Source organism: Neovison vison, chromosome X (assembly GCF_020171115.1).
Source record: "Neovison vison isolate M4711 chromosome X, ASM_NN_V1, whole genome shotgun sequence".
Taxonomy (NCBI): Eukaryota; Metazoa; Chordata; class Mammalia; order Carnivora; family Mustelidae; genus Neogale; species Neogale vison.
Genome location: NC_058105.1, coordinates 20,658,476 through 20,678,017, shown reverse-complemented (window position 1 = coordinate 20,678,017; position 19,542 = coordinate 20,658,476). Strand labels below are relative to the sequence as shown.

The 19,542-nt window shown below is 42.1% G+C and overlaps 1 protein-coding gene across 2 annotated transcripts in view; it reads right to left on the bottom strand.

Annotated features, from left to right (window-relative positions):
• Positions 1–8,020: 8,020 nt before the first annotated feature.
• Positions 8,021–19,542, bottom strand: part of ZDHHC9 (zinc finger DHHC-type palmitoyltransferase 9) — a 33,636-nt gene continuing 22,114 nt past the window's right edge. For both annotated transcript variants that reach the window (XM_044234370.1, XM_044234371.1), the window contains 6 exons: positions 17,464–17,601; positions 16,486–16,534; positions 15,626–15,728; positions 14,684–14,787; positions 13,977–14,073; positions 8,021–10,090 (listed from right to left, as the gene is read on the bottom strand). In XM_044234370.1, the coding sequence (XP_044090305.1) occupies positions 9,974–10,090; positions 13,977–14,073; positions 14,684–14,787; positions 15,626–15,728; positions 16,486–16,534; positions 17,464–17,601 (608 nt within the window). In that variant the 3' untranslated portion in view covers positions 8,021–9,973. The remainder of the gene's footprint in view (positions 10,091–13,976; positions 14,074–14,683; positions 14,788–15,625; positions 15,729–16,485; positions 16,535–17,463; positions 17,602–19,542) is intronic.

Below are 19,542 nucleotides of genomic sequence, written 5' to 3'. Positions count from 1 at the left end.
GTCGAGTAGGGAGTCCCACGAGCTTTCAGAGGCCCTCGGCCCTCCGGAGGGCAATCTGACCCTTTGCAACGGGGTTACGGACCCAGCCATGCCCCCCCAAAAGGATCTGATCCTCAGAAAGAGCCACACAAGTGCACACAGATATACGGACAAACATACAACAGCTTTGTCTGTAAAAGTAAGAAATTGGAAACAACACAAATGGGGAATCAGATACATTATAGTTCGTTCACACAATACTATGTAGCCATTAATGCAGAAAAATATTTAGTGACACGGGAAAACCTTCATGATTTTTTATTGTTTAATTAAAAATGTTTAAACTATACAAATAATGTACAAACATTCTTGTTGTAAAAGAAGTCTGTGCTTTATCATGGGGGAAAAGGGGAATACTAACACATTATTGTTAGGGTGACTCCATTTTTATTTAAGAAAAGGAAAACATAAAAAGAATAAAAACTGGAAAGATCTGCACCAAATTGTTACCGCTGAGACAAGTGAGATGGGACTGGGGGAGTAAGGGAGCGAAGTGCTTGCTTTCTATATTCTTCTTTTGTTTGAATTTCAAAAGTATCTATTATCTATATCTACTTTAAAAGGAACATTTTAACTTTTGAAAAAAATAAAACCAAATAAATAGGCCCAAACCTCTGGCCTCCAATTTGGGGCAGCAGCAAAGTCATTATCCTGCTGTCTTTTGGCCCAGGCTTCTGGGAAGGTGGGGAGTGGGGATTGAATAATGCCCCAAATACTTAAAATTCGCACACCAGCAAGGGGACCTTATCAGAGGCGATTCCTAACCCTTTCAAACTCCCTGGGTAATATCTGTCTATTAGGTGTAAGCTGGGGAAAGGAAAATATCAGCAAAATGAGACTGAGGAAATGATGTGAACTCCCCTCCCAGCCTAGGGAGGAAAGTGGGAGCGTCTCAGAACTATCGGGCCCCAGTTGGGTCTACAGGTTGGATATAGGCTAGAAGTAGATAGTCATGCAAAGACTCCACTGACCACAGGACTTTGGGAAGGGCAGGTAAGGAGGGGCAAGGAGGAAATGTAGTCTACAGGCCAGGGCCTTAGGGAGGAGAAAGGCAGTGCCAGCTGAGGCTACAGCCATGGCCTGAAGCTCCTCCTCCAGGCAGGGCTTCCGGAACCTCTTCTCCAGCGCATGGACATCTAGAAGATGCCAAGAGGTCCCCTAAGTCCAGCAAACCAAGGCTGCAGTCCAAGAGGCTGAGTCATCCCAGATGCAGACCCTCTACCCCCACCGCCAGCCTAGTATGTCCGATGCCCAGGCAGCTATAGCCTCTAACTCCCCTTGGAAGGGTGGAAGTGAACTAGTCCAAAAGCACAATGGGGCTCTTCCTCTGACCTTGGGCCCATCCAGGGCCTGGGGACAGCAGGTGGAAAATCCTCTAGGACAGGCAAAGCCTAGCAGTTGTCAGGGCCCACCTGAATTCAAGTCTTCCCTTTGTCCCTTAGCTCAGTCATCCTGGACAAGTCACTTAACCTCCTTGGGCCTCACTTTCCAAATCAGTAAGGTGAGGAAAATAGTACTAGCCCCATGAAGTTGTTACAAAGACTGAATGAACTAGTGTATGTAAAATACTCAGCAGAGTGTCCCGTAAAAAATCCAATGCCTAATGAATAACAATGTGTCTGATCCCTTAAATCCACATCACCTTGCTCCCTCTATTTCATTTCCTTCAAGGCCCATCTTACCTTGAACCCCTAGTTTACGTAGTGACCAAGAGCAAAGGAGTTAAACTAAAGTGTCTTCGAATCCTGGCTCTACCACTTGCTAATTACATGACTTGGGGTAATCATATACATACGCATTTCTTTTCTGTAAAATAAGAATAATAATCTATATTGCAGTATATAAATATATAAAGCCAACATACTGCATGCCCTAAATGTATACAATGTTATATGTTAATAATATCTCAATAAAATTAATTAAAAATTAAAATTAAATTTAAAAAATAATGATCTAATAATACCTTCCTTTTTGGGTTGTTAGAGATACAAATGATATCAGCATATAAAGTTCTGGCCCAAGGTAACAATAAATGGTGGCCTTCTGACTTTCTTGTAACCTCTAGGGTACTAAACTCAAGAATGGCCACAAAGGCCATGTCCAAATGCTCTTGTCTACAGACTGACTGCTACACTCTAGAGGCAAACTGCTATCCAAGCTCCCAGATGGTGTTGGGACTCAAGGTAGAGGGTGTCAGTTCTGGTGCCCAGAGAGGCTGGTGATGGAGAGAAAGCCCATGTGAGGAGTGGGGGGAAGCCCTGGATCTGCCCTGTTCACAATAGGATGATCAGCCTTGAACACTAGACTTATTTCAGGCAATTTCCTTGGACATCCATGGGCTACCAGAATGAAGAGGATACAGGCCAGTTTCAAGAAGAAAGAGTTAGAGCCCAGGTCAAGGCTAGGAGCACCTTCCTCCTCCCCGGCCCATCAGGGAAGCAGCTGGGGGGAAAGCACACCCCACCTGAATGGACTTGCTCTCCCTGTTTCTCACAAGCTTCCCTTAGACTTCCCCAGATAGGTTCTGATCAGCTCCCCTAAAGCCCCACAACGAAGGCTGTCAACTCCACAAATTTTCTCTCCTACTTGCCAAACCCTACAGCAGTGTGGTTCGTCACTGGCCCGGCCCCCTAGCCATGGCTTCCAACTCTCTCACTCATACAGACCCCCATACCCAGATCTTTCGCATGAGCGGAGGCCATGGCAGGACCAGTAGAGACCAAGAGCATGAAAACAAAAGCTAAACAGAGTTTTAAAAGGAAAAAAGGGCACTGATCACCATAGTCTCAGTGAGGTCCAACACCTTCCCCCCCACCTAAGGCAGGAAATTCAGGATGAGGTATGAGGTTTCCCAGCTGGGGAAAAGAAGTGGCTCTCCCACTTCTTCACAATAGAGGCCACCTTAGCTTCTCACACAACGTCGGCCACATTCTATATTATTCAGCCAACAACACAATCAAGTGGGAAGGAACTGCCTCCCTTCTAGACTCAGCCAAGACTCCTCCTCCAGGAAGGCCCTAAATAAATGGAATTCTATAGCACTTGATATGTAGGCTTCATCTTTTCCTATAACTTCACAGTTACCAATAGAGCATTTGTATACCATTGCCTCTGGGACCTGCCAGGGATAGCGTCACAAGGAGCCCAGGGCAATGACCCTCACAAAGGACAGCCAACTCGACTGTGGGAACCAGGCAAGGCAACTTCCTGACTTTCTGTGCTAAAGAAACCCTACCATCAGTTCAACCTAAGTGCAGGGATCTGGAGAAATATTTAAGAGATTTAAGTTTAAAACAAAACCCAACAACCACTCCCATATCAGACTGACTATATATAGTCAGCTCTCTCTATGCCTAAAATGGAGAGATCATTGGTAAAGTTAATCCAAAATGGAAAAAAAAATCATTGTTTGTTCTTAACTCACAAGAGAATGGGGTCAGTAATGCATTTCTCCTAAAGTTAACCCTAGCACGCAGTTTTCGACCAGTACTTATTGAATGTCAAATAAATGAACAGGATCTCCAGTAGACACTTGGAGTTATTTAGACCTCTCTGTCTGCACCTGTGTTATGCCAGAGACCTCTTTGCACTGGGAGTCCGGACATCTGGGTTCTGGTCTCAGCTCTACCAGTGACTGTCTATGTGATCTCAGGTAAGTCACAGTACTTAATCTGGTGACAGAGCAAGAGTAAATGAGAACATGTTCCTTTTAGCAACATCATTTAACAGAGCCCTGGTTTTATGACAATCACCCTGCCTCTAATTTGGCACGAAGCTACAACCCTTTAGTCACACTGGAACAACCAGAGAGCTGAAGACGGGCAGTGGCTGGCAGAAAAGGCAATGAGAAGGGGGCCTGAAGGAAGTGCAGGGGCATGGAATGTCAGGGATGTCATTCTACACCATGTTTCCAACACTGTAAAGCCACTTCTAAATCAAGGCCCCCTCATTTCCTGGCCTGTGGTAGAGTGTGAGCTCCAATCGACTAGAAAACCTCCCCAACACCAGAAGAAAAAGAAAGGGTTTGGACAGCCAATTCACAGAATACAAATGGCAAGAAACATAAGGCAGAGAGGAGGTGCAGAGAATGTTTGACTTCATGATTAACGAAAGAAATAGAAACGAAGTGACGCTGAGACACCAGTTTACAAGTATCGGATTACCAGATGTTTAAATGAGATGTGTTAAAGCAGGCTCTCCAATACACTGCTGGCAGGATTAACAGTGACAGGCTTTCTGTAAAGTGATTTGGCCATGTTCATCAAGAGGCTTTAAAGAGTACTCCATTTGACTCGAGTGATTCCACTTCTGGGAATCCATCCTAAGGAAATAATCACAGACATCATTCACAACATGATTTATAACAATGAAAAGTGAAACTCCTCATGGCTGACAATAGGGGGATGTGTATATGTTATGGAATCATTAAGTATTTTCAAATGATTTCTAATGATATGGAAAACGTTAACAAAAAAAAAGCAGGGGGCGTCTGGGTGGCTCAGTGGGTTAAAGCCTCTGCCTTCGGCTCAGGGTCCTGGGATCAAGCTGCTCAGCAGAGAGCCTGTTTCCCTTCCTCTCTCTCTCTCTGCCTGCCTCTCTGCTTACTTGTGATCTCTGTCTGTCAAGTGAATAAATAAGATCTTTTTTTAAAAAAGCAGAATTACAAAGTCTATAGTTGAATTCCAATTATGTTTAAAAATATACACGTACACTGGAACACCTGGTGGCTCAGTCAGTAGAGCATGAGACGATGTCAGGTTTTGAGTTCGAGTCCCATGTTGGGATAGAGTTTACTTAAATATACAGAGAAAAGACTAGAAAGAAATACACTAAAACATTAACAGTTATATCTTGGTGATGGGTTTATAAGTAATTTTTTTAAAGATTTTATTTACTTATTTGACAGATAGAGATCACAAGTAGGCAGAGAGGCAGGCAGAGAGAGGGGGGAAGTAGGCTCCCTGCTGAGCAGAGAACTGGATGCGGAACTCGATCCCAGAACCCTGAGATCATGACCTGAGCCGAAGGCAGAGGCTTAACCCACTGAGCCACCCAGGTGCCCCTTATAAGTAATTTTTAAAATCATCTTACTTTCCTATACTTTCCCAATTTTCAACAATGAGCATGTGTTGTTTTTAAATTTAAAAAGCACATTAAGGGTGTGAGGGGAGGGGGATGTTTGTTTGTTTTGGGGGTTTTCCAAATATTTAGAGGTAGAAAGGAACCTTTGACATAATGTAGTGGTTCTCAACCCTATCAGCCCCAATCCTCCATGGTAGATACAATATTTTGTGACGCACCCTTTGCCATCCTTAAATGACTTTCATAGGTAATATAACCTGCTAATACACATAATTTCCAGAATAGTAATGTAATATACTAATTATAATATAAAGGAGAAAAAAAGGAAGTTTGTTAAGGTAATATATATTTCAATATGCAAATGCCTGGGCAAGACTATACTAAAAGATATAATAAAGCAGGCAGAGGCTTCCACTTACACACGTAGATCCACTGTGAATGCAATTGCTACAAAGAAAGACAAATACAGGTACATTGCACTGGCGACTTAAAAATCCATGAGTGGCACTGTGTTGGTGACATGATTTTCAAAAGTCACAACTCTTGCTAACGTTCTGAATCAAATAAAATACCATCTTCTCTCCATTTATACAGTTGTTGCATTCCTGGAAATTCAGTGTGTATACTGAAATTGTACAAACAGGGGCACCTGGGTGGCTCAGTATGTTAAGCATCCAACTCTTGATTTGGGCTCAGGTCATGATCTCAGGATAGTGAGACTGAGCCCCTCACTCCGTGGGGAGTCTGCTTGAGATTCTCTCCTTCTCCCTCTGCCCCTCCCCCTGCTTACGCAGTCTCTCTCTCAAATAAATAAACAAATCTTTAAAAAATAAATAAAATTGTAAAAACATGTTTTGTGTTGATTTGTAAGGTAATCAGGCCAAACTAATTACACCAGGTTTGCCCACTTATATTGATGTCCTATAGGACATTTGAAAATTTACAGATACAGATTTCTAGTTCCCATTCCCACTTCATATTTATCCAAAATATGAAATTCACAATGACTCTCTTTTTTGTGAGTTGGGCTTGCATCCTTTAAAAGTAATGATATTCACAGTTTAAGCTTTTGATACTATTTCTAAAACCTACTGCCTAAAAATAGCAAGTGGTTCCTAGAGTGTAATCTTTTTTTTTAAAAAAGATTTATTTATTTCTTTGAGAGAGAGAGAGTGCTCATGTGGCAGGGGGGATAGAGGGAGAAAGAGAATCCCAAGCAGACCTCTTGCTGGGTGCATAGTCCGCAAATTGAGAGCATGACCTGAGCCAAAACCAAGAGTCGGATGCTCAACCGATTAAGCCACCCAGGCACCCCTAGAATGTATTCTTAAAACTGATACAGATGCTTCTAGATTTATTGAAAGCATTGCTCTTCTTTAGTAGCACCAAGCATAAGGGCAAATTATCGGTTTTTTGAAACCATTCACTGTGATCCCTTGGTGATTTTCCCTAGCCTGGCCCCATCCTCGGAAGTATTAAATGAACAGAGCTGGAAGAAGAGGACTAAGAGGGCTAGGCCATGGGGAGAGAGAGGATGCTAGGTTGCAAGGGTACCACTTGTGCCAATCTAAGTAGTCCCAGAGGAGTACCAGACACAGGACAGGTCCCTCTCCCTGCCCCATGAGGCTGAAGGCTCTCTCAAAGCAAGGGGGTCAAAAGGTGGGAGAAGGGCTGGTTACTCACACTAGACACAGGTAAAGGCGTGAGGCAGAAGCACAAAGAAACAGACATCCCTGTATTTCTAAAACCATTCAAATCTCCTTCATTAATTGGCTTCACCCCAAAAAGAAAGATTTCTTTATTAAGAAATACCAGAGAGTGAAAAACCTACCACACATACACATTTATAGATTCACACAAAAGTGCAGAGTTTTACATATTAAATTGCATTTAAGTTAGAAAATAGATTTAAAAACAAAATACTTTTTATTCCTCAACAAGGTAAAGAGATTTGGTCAGTAGGAAAAGGGACCTTAGGGGCGAAGGCAGGAAGGGCAGGGCAGGAAGAATGGAATTTAGCTGCTACAGAATTAGAACCCACATCTGCCACTGGGAAAAAATGCGAAGGGGGAGATGACACTCTCTGCTAGGGCAAAGAAGGCCCCCGGAGCCAAATGGACATGAAGAAATGGTCCCAAACAGCCAAATCCCACTCCTTAGGGGTTTTGGATCTGTGCCAGCCACCGTGGCCTGGGGGAGTGGGGTCCATAGGAAACTTAAGGGATGGAGAGGAAGGGGAGAGGTGGAAAGAATGTCAGGTATTGAAAAGAGTGAACAATTTAAGGCCTATTCCCCAGGGAAGAACCAATTCTTCAATCCCCTCTGTGATCCATCACTCAGACTAGGTCCCAGCTGGTACGTGCTATGAATGGGACAGATCTTCAGGCCAAGGCCTTAAATACAGAGGAATTATAAAGGGAAATAAAGAGGGCAGGGAGTACGAAAAAAGCAGAAACTTTTGAAAAACTGATTTCACACTAGAGATAAGGGATCTCCAGGTTTACCCTTCATCTCAGAGAGAAAGCTCTGACAGACCTCAGGGTCAGCAGAAGAGTGGCTGAGGTTAAGTTGAGTGAGGAGAGAATCTGTCCTAACCCAAAAGAAAAGATGGGCTGAGACAGGGTAGGCTGAGAACTGACTAAAAAGGGGTTCATCTGAGTGTCAGGTTAACTGGAAAAACCTAACAACTTCCAAACTCTTGAGGCTTGGCCTTATTTTGAACTAACTAAAATCTAACTACAAGGATAAACCTGAAAGATTCACAAAAACAATGGGAAAGTGGAGGGAGATCGGAGAGGAATCTGAGTCAGTCAGAGTCAGTCTCTCCCTAAGGACTATTCCACTCAACCCCCTGCTAACAAAGAAAATAGGAAGACATACAGAAAAATCTGGAAGCAGCCAAATTTCATTAATTTTAATTAGCTAGGAAGGGTGAGATAGGCATTGGTTGGGGTCTTGACTTTAGACCATTTAAAAAGAAATATATACCATCACTTATAAAAGATCACTAACAAAGTATTTCCAAGAGGAGGCCCTGATGAACCTGCTTCAATAACCAAGACTCATTTGCAATTAACAGCATCCCTCTGCATAAAAACAATATCCTAATAAAGAACAGGTATTTTTCAGTAAATATAATCCCCTCTGACCCTCCCAATCTTGTTAACACTGTATATTGCCTTGAAAGCCCTTTTCTCATAGCCCGGAATAAGGTAAACTTCAGCCTGAATGTGGTATAGATCAATGGAGAGTTTGGGAGCTATCTCTTCAACACAAGGGCCCCCTAGAAAATGGAAGTATGGGTAGTAACAAGCAACCCCTTCAACCCCCACCCCCACCCCCACACAGACATTCACAACCTCATGGTGGTTCTTGAAATGGAAGGGGGAAGGAGGAGGCAGGCAGTTTGCATTAGACACAGTTTAATCACCTTCAAATAGAGTAAAAGTTCTGGTTTACACTTCCCCCCCCTCCCCGTAAGTCATCCAGACAGGACCCTGGCTTAGAAAGAGAAAAACACAGGTGCTTTAGGAAATATAGCCACATATAATACATAAATCTTCTTCCCTGAAATAGAGCAGGTCCTGAGCAGAGCTGACTGGGGGCCATGGCCCACCCCCAGGATGAAGCGGCTCTGGGACTCTGCCGGTGGAAGTGCTGGAAGAGTGGGGCTTGGAGGAAGCCCCCGTGTGGTTACCAAGCCCGAGGTGGGCCAAGGCCTTGGAGTGGGTTTACCCTGGAGGGCAGCAGTGCTGGGCCTTCCCTCCTCACTCAGCCGAGGCCTAATGGAAGTACTGGTTATTCTTTTTTTTTTCTTTTTTTTTTTCTTTTTTGAGGGGACATAGGGGGAGAGGAGAGGAGAGGAGAGCCTCTCTGTGCCTTGGTTTCCCCATTTGTGCATTCAGGGCCTCTACAGGCCTCACACAGGGAGTCTGAGGGGGTAGTGTTTAAGTGAGCACTCCGGCTTCCTCTGAGGAAAAGGAACCACCAAAGTGCAGACTTTTATTACTGCCGTTCCTGCTCCTAGTGGGAGCAGGAGTCAAAAGGAAAACAAAAGGGGCTAACAAGAAAGGAGGAGACATGAGACAAAGAGTGCACGGGGCCATGCCGTTGGCATCTCATAAATTCTTACTAAGGATGGCACAGGTATTAAAAAGTTTCCGGACAGTCTACAAGAAATGTGAATTGTTATCTCTACAGTAACTACTTACATATATCTAACTGGAAGAGTGGGGCCTGGGTGTTAGAGAGTGGGCAGGAGACAAAGGAGAAGCTACATGAATAAATACAAGTGGAAGTTACCTGCCCCGTTCCTGAAAGGATTTGCTGGCAATGTTGGCACTTTGTAGCCAGGAGCATCCTCCAAGCCCACTCTCTAGCCTCTTCACTTCTGAAGGCCCCAAGAATCTAATTAGGATTCCCTGGTCAGGGTTCTCTGTGACTGTCTCTGGACTCAGGACATGCAGCAGCTTGAGAGGATCTGAGCCGGTCTCAAGAAACTGTAACCCCAGAATTGGCCCAATGATCCCAAGCAGGAGAGCTGGGATCTGGAGGAAACACAAGGGAGTCCAAGGAGACTCCGTGGCTGAGGCCATGGAAAGCCAGTGCCGGGGCCCCAGAGACCCATTTGTCCAGTTACCAGAGGTGACTGACATCTTCTGTGACTGCCTTGAGTCCAGAAATTAAAAAAAGCTTGCAGCAAGAAAATGCCAGTGTGCAGTTGGGTGAATAAAGACCAAAGGAAAACAATAAAAGGGACAGCTCACTTGCTCTCTGTCTCAGGTTTATCTTCTCCCCTTAAATCTCTCACAGTCCTAATTAAACACAAACAAAAGTCTCTTCCATAGATAGGCTACTTCTCAGCTTCAGTCACCTCCTGTGGTGGCTCTGGGGGCTCCGGGGGTGGCATCTCTTCAGGAGTGCTGGTGTCCTCCGGCATCTCGTTTGGGCTCAGATGTTCTGTTGGGGCCTGAGAAGGAGAACATATCAAAATCAATACAAAGCTCTCAAAATCCAAAGAGAGATAATACATAGATACTGAACTCTTCCTCTGAACCCATCAACCACACTGATGCTCCAGATACGTAGCCTCTGGCAGCAAACTGAGAACCAAGACGGAACCACAGTCTTCTCAACAGAATGCAACCGAAGTGTGAGTTCTCTTCTTCACTGTCGTGGATAGATGTTTCCATTATTATTCATGATAATAATAAAAGGGGGCACAAATAATTACACGGACCCCTGCACCTTCACAACAGAATGTTATAACATACTTGTCTAACGAGGCCTGACCCAGTGGTTCTCAATCTTTTTTTCCCCTCTAACACACAGCTCACTAGAACAGTGATTCTAAACCAAACAAGGTAGGCTGGCAAAATCTTCAGATGGTATATGTGGTTGGAAATGCCCCTTGAGTGATTCTAAAATACTACCCTGCCCTACATTCAACTTAGCATCACTAACTTAGATTGTTACGATTTAAGATCAGATTCATCAGAAAAATTATATTCAAAATGATGATAGTAATATATAAACAAGAGTTTGCTTTACTTCAAAAAAAAAGAAAATTGAAAATTTAGGAAAGGCAAAGTAGAGAACAATTATTTACTTCACACAAATCAGTCACTTTTTTAAAAGTAGGATTCTAAAAATAAATAAATAAAAACAAACGTAGGATTCTGTTTGAAAAGAAAGTTCAAATCTACTAAAAATCTATTAGAATAAACAAGTTCAGGAAGTTTTCAAGATATAAGATCAATATAAAAGGTCAACTGAATATACTCTCTATGTACAATTCAAAAATGTAATTAGGAAAATAATTTCATTTGCAATAACACCAAAAAGGATAAAATACTTATGAATAAATGTAACAAAAGAAGTATAAAACGTACACTCTGGGGGTGCCTGATTGGCTCAGTTGGAGAAGATTCTGAGCCCCACGATGGGTGGGTGTAGAGATTACTTAAATAAATAAAACTTGGGGGCACTTGGGTGGCTCAGTGGGTTAAAACCTCTGCCTTCAGCTCAGATCATGATCCCAGGGTCCTGGGATCACGGCCCACATCAGGCTCTCTGCTTAGCAGGGAGGCTGCTTCTGCCTGCCTCTCTACCTATTTGTGACCTCTGTCTGTCAAATAAATAAATAAAATCTTAAAAAATAAGTAAATAAATAAAACTTTAAAAAAACTTATACTAGGGGCTCGTAGGTGGTTCACATGATTAAGCATCTGACTGTTCATTTCAGCTCAAGTCATGGTCTCAGGGTCATGAGATGAAGCCCCACATTTGGCTCTGTGCTCAGCACAGAGTCTGCTTGAGATTTTCTCTCCCTCTTCCTCTGCCCCTCTCCCCGCTCTCATGTGCACGCTCTAAATAAATAAATAAAATTTAAAAACTTATACTCGGAAAAATACAACATGTTGAAGAAATTAAAGAAGACCTAAAAAGTGCAGACAGCCATGTTAATAATGGTTTAGAAGATTTAATCTTATTAGAGAGACAATACTCCAAAAATAAAGTATAGATTCAACGCAATCCCCATCAAAATTCCAGTTGGCTTCTTTGCAAATTGACAAGCTGATCCTAAGATGCATATGAACATTCAAGGGACCCAGAACAGCCAAAACAATTGAATAAATAAAGAATAAATTTGTACTACTCACACTTCCTAATTTCAAAACTTACTACAACACTACAATAACCATGACTGTGTGATACTGGCACAAGAATTGATATATTGATCAGTGAAATAGGACTGAGACTCCAGAAACAAACTCTTGAATTTACAGTCAACTGACTTTTGACAAAGGTGCCAAGACAATTCAATGGGGAAGAAATAGTCTTTTCTACAAAGGATACTGAGGCAACTGGATATCCATATGCAAAAGAAAGAATCTGAACCTCCTACTTCACACCATATATAGAAATTAGCTCACAATGGATCAAAGATCTAAACATAAGAGCTAAAACTATAAAACTCTTGGAAAACACAGAGACATAAGTCTTTGTGACCTTGGATTAAACAATGGTTTATTAGATCTGACAACAAAAGCCCAAGAAACAAAAGGAAAAAAATAGATACACTGGACTACATCAAAATTTAAACTTTTCTGCTTTAAAGGACACCATCAAGAAAGTGAAAAGACAACCCGCAGAATGGGAGAAAATATACACAGATCATATACCTGATAAGGGACTAACACAAAGAATATATAAATAACACTTGGTACTCAACAATAATTTTTTAAAAATTGCCCAATTTAAAAATGGATAAAGGATCTGAATAGACACTTCTCCAAAGAAGATACACAAACGACTGATAAGCTCACGACAAGATGCTCAACATCACTAGGGAAATGCAAATCGTAACCATAATGAGATACCACTACACACCCACTATGATGGCTGGAACCAAAATGGCAAATAATGACAAGCGTTGCCAAGAATGTGGAGAAACTGACACCCTCATACACTCATGGTAGGGGATGCAAAAAGGTGCAGCCACTTTGGAAAATAGTCCACCAGGTACTCAAAAGGTTAAACATAGAGTTATTATATGACCCAGTGATTTCACTCCTGGGTATACACCCAAGACAAATGATTAATATGTGTCTACACAAAAACTTGCACAGGACAGTTCATCACTACATTATTTGTAATAACCAAAAAATGCAAAGAACCCAAAGGAGGAATGTATATACAAAATGTGGTATTATCCATATAAGGGAATATTATTCAGCCATATAAAGGAATGAAACAACATGGAGAAACCTTGAAAATATTATGTCAAATAAAAGAAGCCAGACATAAATGACCACACATGATGTAATTCCATTTATATGGAATGTACAGAAGAGGAGAATCTACAGCAAAAGGAAGTAAATTAATAGTTGCCTAAGGATGGGGTTGGGGGAACTAGGAAGAAAAGAGAGAGTGTTACTGCTGATGGGTACAGTGGTTTGGTGAGGGATCATGAAAATGTTTTAAAATTGATTGTTGTGATGATTGAACAACTCTGAATATACTACAGTGAGCCATAAAGGGGCTTTACAAGACAGGCCCTACTGGTAAAGGGGCTTTAAACAGGGATTTTATAATATGTGAATTATAGCTCAATAAAGCTATTATGAAAAAATAGAAATGTCAAGGGCTGCCTGGGCGGCTCAGATGGTTAAGCATCTGCCTTTGGCTCAGGTCATGATCTCAGGGTCATGATCCCAGGGTCAGCCCCACATCCGACTCCCCGCTGGGTGGGAAGTCTGCTTCTCCCTCTGCTCCTCCCCGCTGCTTGTGCTCTCCCTCTCTCAAATAAATAAATAAATAAATTTTAAAAAGAAATGTCAAATAGTAACTTTTTAGGAACATACTTTGTAAAGCATATCCTGAGCAAGAGAACTGGGAGATCTTCTACAACATCTGCTTATGCCAGGGAGGAAGCCCCCTTCTACCAAGATAACCCCTCCATTAACTCGAACCTACTGCCCTCACCCCTATCCTAGGTCTGACAGCATTTTAATGCTTTCCTCCTCAAGCCACTTTTCATAACATTGAGCAATGACATATTTTCTTGTCTCACATCCCCACTAGACAATGAGCTCCTTGAGATCAGGGACATTGTTTGTCATGTTCACCGGCATATCCCTAGCACCTAGCACAGTGAATGGCACAGAATGTCTAAGAAATGATTAGCCCTTAATCCACCTCAAGGGCACAAAGATCTAAAGACAATGTCAGGGCAGAAGCAGAGACAGCGAAGCTGGAATGACTGGACATGAAATTGCCTAATTATATTTCAAAGGTATAAATTAGCCTACACCTTCTATCACTGACTCAGCTGTTAGGTCAGGAATACTTACTGGGCTCTGTGGCAAAAGGCTGCTACTGGTCTCTTGAGTACTGGGAGGTCGACTTCCACTTTCCTCCAGTGGCAAAATACCCCTTCGGTCCAGCACACTGAAGGAGAGAGCACCGTTAATAAAGCACTTTGTATTCACCCCTCCACCCATCTGCCCCAACCAGAACCTCTGTGTGTGCTAGAAAACATAAACCTTCCCTTTAGCAGCCTAGTGTTTCCTAGCACATGCCTCCTGTCTTCCATGGTTTTCTCTTCAACAGAGCAGGGAACACCACATTAGGCAGGGAACAAACAAATAAGAATGAAAGGTCATCCCTTCAAAAAAAAAAGGTCACCCCTGTGGTCTGCGGTCCATGTAGATATGGCACAAGGGATAATCCCCAGGAAAGCCCATTTGACCCCAAAAGGCCACATTCAGAAGAATGCATCAGGGGCACCTGCGGGGCTCAGTCACTTAAGTGTCCAACCCTTGATTTTGGCTCAGGTCATGATCTCAGGGCCCTGAGATCGAGCCCCCGAGTTAGGCTCCCTACTCAGTGGGGAATCTGCTTCAGGATTCTCTCTACCTCTCCCTCTGCCCCCTCCCACCCCACTTTTGCTCTCTCTCTCTCTAATTAAAAAAAAAAAAAGGATTCATCAGGCCAGGTAATAGGATCAGGTTGAACTGCTTGTCCCAAGAATCCCAGAATCTTCTAGTCCACTGAGTACCTGGGGGGCAAGGGGCCACACAGCACTTCACAGCAGTTCTTCACAATGTTGCCATGGCTATAGGGATTCTGAACACGATTCTTGCCTGTCCATGAGCCTTTGATCTGCAAGATAAAAGCCAAGGCCTATAGTAAAAATTATGTTGCAGAAACACCTGCAGCATGGAAAGATGAAAAGCTCTGGAGATAGATGGTGGCGATGGCAGCACAGCAACATGAATGTACTTCCTGCTGCTGAATTCTACATGTCAACATGGCTAAGACTGTGCATTTTATAATAGGTATATTTTACCACAACAGGAAAAAAAGAAATACCCGCATAGCCATAGAAAAATATTGATAATCGAGTGAAAAATCAGAGGCTGAACAGCATGTATTATTTTCAATTAAAGATACAAAATATATATTCATCTAAACAAACACAGGAACAAGTCTGGAGGACTACAAATCATACCATTAACAATGGTGAATTTAGATAAAAACTTAAAAAAACAAAACCATGGTGAAATCCAGGAGGTAAAGTTATGGGGACTTATTGCTGTGATTTACTCATCTGCATTTTCTGATTTTCTACAATGAACATGGATTAATTGGTAAGTTTTAATGGCTGAGCCACCCAGGTGCCCCTTAATTGGTAAGTTTTAAAAAGCAAGGATTTATTCAATGCAACTGTCCCTCTCCATTCCAAATCCAGAGGCCCTAACTAGCCTGTAAGGACCTATACCAGCTGAAGACCTTGTACCCACTTAACCACTGAACCTCTTCTTCCCAAAAAAAGCAGTGTGCTTCCTCTTCCACACACTGGATTTAACAATCTCCCAAACCAGCTTTCTGTCTGCCTTGACCTACCAGGCCCTGGAGACTCAGTTCTCCGGCAGGTAATGGGAGCACAGACTTTGGAGAAGAAAGAATATGTGATGAAGAAGAGGAAAAGTTGACTCACGTCTTCATTTGTTGTCTGGTTGAGAGCCACGAGGAAAGTGTGAAATCCAGTCAGTCCCACGACGGACCACAGTGTGAAGAAGCAAATAAGCACTTCTAGGACAGTGAGGTGATGCTAAGGAATGTTGAAGAAGCTACACCAGGGAACTCAATGCCTCAGCCTCATGGCAACAATCATACCGACTTTACCTCTCAGAACATATATCAGAAATGGCCAAGTATCCATATATAACAACAGATGAATTCTAAACTCATTGGATATATGAAAGGTAAAGGACTCCTATTTATTCACTATGAGTGGCTGTCTAATGTTTCTGGTGTTTTTAAGTGTTTGTTTATTCATCATTAGCTCTTTGAAGAGAAAGTTTAGAAGAAGGCCAAAGCTAAATAATGTTGGCCTTCACTGCCAGTGGAAAATCAATCGAAAAATAAACTTTATAAATGAAAAACTGGTGGGAAAAACAGAACGTGACTTACAGAAATCCCATCGGAATCTCTTTCTCAGAAATGCAACTGTTGTACAAAATAAGCCTGAGCTATAACAGAAAGGGGGGACTTTGGTCAAGTGATGTAAGAGGTGTATTGAAACAAACACGGCCCACCAGAGGAGGCAGGGCTGAGCCTGGGTCAGAAGGACTTGGGAGGGAGGCAGTGGAGAAAGGGGTGAGGGAAAGACCTCCCTTTCAGCCCTGGCCATCTTCCATTCTGGTTGCTACCATTAAGACTACATTTTTTTTTAATTTTAGATCTTGGCACTCTCTAACAGATAGAAAATGAGATGCTGGGAGAAATGCAGAGAGAAAGCCTACTCGAAACTAGTTTAAGAGGGCGTCACAGGGACATACTGCCAGGGGAGGATATGTTCCAGGAGTTTCTTTCAACGTCTCCAGGAAGCCAATTTTCAAGGATTCTGTTAAATTGGGAGGGCAAGTAGAAAGAAAAAATCAATGACTTTAGTAAAAAAATGCACATTTATCCTAGTACCCACTCATTTCATTCCCTCCTTATCCCGTGTTACAAGCTGCTAAGAGATTAAACCCTCACTCAAACAAGGGACTCTCACCTACAAGCTGGCAGTATCCTCACTAAAGAGTTCACATTTTCACTGCAGGACCTGGCACTGGATTACAGAGTCTGGCAGAAGTCAAGCTTCCCGCTCCCGTCCCTTTTCCTGAGCCCCCAACTATGGGCATGGATGGGGAATATTCATCCATAGATGAAAGAAATCAGAAATATTCAAGAAAAATCCTTTCTCCTCATCAATCCATCTACCTCCCTTGTTCAAAATCCAGCTGAGAACTCATCTCTTGATGAAGAAGCCTCCTTTAACTCCACACCCCATCTGGCTTTAGGGTGATTTGGTGTGTGTGCGTGTGCATGTGTGCGCACACGTGCATGTGTGCACATGCATACATGTGGGTATGTATTTTCTGTCTCCCAAAGTAGACCACGACCTACTGAAAGACATTTCTCTTGTATAACCCCTTCTACCACCTGGCACAGAGCAGGTCTTACAAGGCAGAAGAAAGGATACGGAGCTAAAATACATCCTCAACCTTTGGGATCACCTCAGAAATGCCCACTACTCTGGGTACAGACCAGTAATCAGAGCCTCGGTCTTCAGCAGAAGGCCAAGGACAAGGTCAACATTCTCAGGAATATGGATTGATGTGAGCTGAGGTTTGGTGCTAAGCTTGAGAGCAGAGGGTAGTATTCATTTCTAATTGGTCCTAGGGTGCCTCTGCAATGGTAAAGTCCCCCCAAGAAACCCAACTACTCCCCTCAGCTCTCAAAGTGTTTTCCCACCCTTCACCAACAGACACTGCCCTGCATACTCACTGAGAGCCACATAGACGATGTTGAAGGCGAACACATAAATCGTGAGGAGGGAGAGAGATAGGATAAAGAGGTAGAAGTAGCGGTAGTTCCTCTTTCCAACACAATTCCCCACCCAGGGGCAGTGATGGTCGAAGCGCTCTGTGGGAGAAAGAGAGAGTCCAGTGTCAAAGCCTCCAAAACAAAGCATAGCATGCCCTCCACATAGTGCCTGATTTAGAGACCCCCAAGATCACTGCCGATTTTGATTATAAAAAACACTGGTTTCTATTTTTCACAATGTTTTCAGCCATTTCATTTGATCCCCACAATCACTCTGGAAGTCAAGCAAAAGAAGATACTCTTTTCCTCACATTGCAGTTGAAGAAACTAAGGCACTGAGGGGTCAAGCAAGCTGCCTCATTGCCAGGTGACAAGAGATTTTGCTTCTCCAAAGAAAAATCTTAGGTGGACTTACTAAGTTCAGGAAGAATAAGTAGGTGAAAATAGCCAAGGAAATTTTGAAAAATGAGTAGTGTGGTTTTTCTTAACCTCTAGCTTAAAAAAAAAGATAAAACTACAGGGGCACCTGGGTGGCTCAGTTGGTTAAGTGCCGGACTTTTGATTTCCACTCAGATCATGATCTCAAGGTTGTGAGATCCAGTCCCACACTGGGCTCTGAGCTGGGTGTGGAGCCTGCCTAAGATTCTCTTTCTCCCTCTCCCTCTGCCCCCTCCAGCTCTCTAAAAAAGTTTTAAAAATAAATATAAGAACAAAATATAACCAAAAAATAACCATAAAGAATAGATGAGGGGCATCTGGGTGGCACAGCCTGTTGAGCAGCCAACTCTTGGTTTTGACTCAGGTCATGATCTCAGGATTGTGAGATCGAGCCTCAAGTCAGGTTCTGCACTCCACACGGAGTCTGCTTGAGATTCTCTCTCTCTCTGCTCCTCCTGCTCCTGCTCTTGTTCTCTCTCTCGAAAATAAATAAAGTCTTTTAAAAAAAGAATAGATGAACATTTGTCCACTGTACAGATAAGGATTTTCTAAGTAAGCATAAAATTAATAGAGGAAAACACAGATGTTAAAGAAAAATATACCTGACTCCATAAATCTTAAAAATATTTTATACATGTTAAAAATACTATAAAAGAATATTAAACAGGAAAAAAAATGGAAATATATGTCAATTTTGTACCTTAGTATTTGAGAAAACCTTACAAATCAGTAACAAAATACAAAATACTCCTTTAAGAAAATAGCCAAAGGGCAAAAACAGTTAAATATCACATAACCATATATTTAAATATTTTCAGATTCACTAATAATTCAGTGCAATACTAGTATAAAATAAGAATTTTGCCTATCAAAATAAGAATATAAAAAATAATAAAATAATATCCAGTGCTGGTAAGAATAGCATAAAATAGATACTAATATACTCTTTGTGGGAGTATAAATTCAGAGAGCCTTTCTGAAAAGCAATGTGTGTATCAATGGCCATAATAAAGCTCACACCCCTTAGGCAAAATAAATCCATTTTCAGTAACTTCTCATAAGGAAATAGAGATGTGTACAGAAATTTAAGTTTAGTAATTTTTTATTAGATTTTTTATTGTGGCAAAATATATAATACATAATTTGCCAATTTATTCATTTTAAGTGTACGGTGGCATTAATTACATTCAGTGTTGTGCAACCATCACCACTACCTATTTCCAAAAATTTTCACCAACGCCAAAGAGAAGCTCTGTACCCATTAAAGAGTAACTCTCTGTTTTCCCCTTCCCCCAGACCCTGGTATCCTCTAATCTTTCTGTCTCTATACCTATTCTAGAAATTTCACATAAGTGCAATCATATGGTATTTGACGACTTCTGTCTGGCTTCTTTCATTTAGCATAATGTTTTCAAGATTCATCCACATTGCAGTATATATCAGCACTTCATTCCTCCTTATAGCTCAGTAATATTCCATTGTACAGATATACCACATTTGTTTATTCATTCATTCATCTGTTGACGGATGTTGTTTCCATCTTTTGGCTATGGTGTGTTCACCATACGGCCATGCGCACTGATATACAGAAATGTTTGAGTA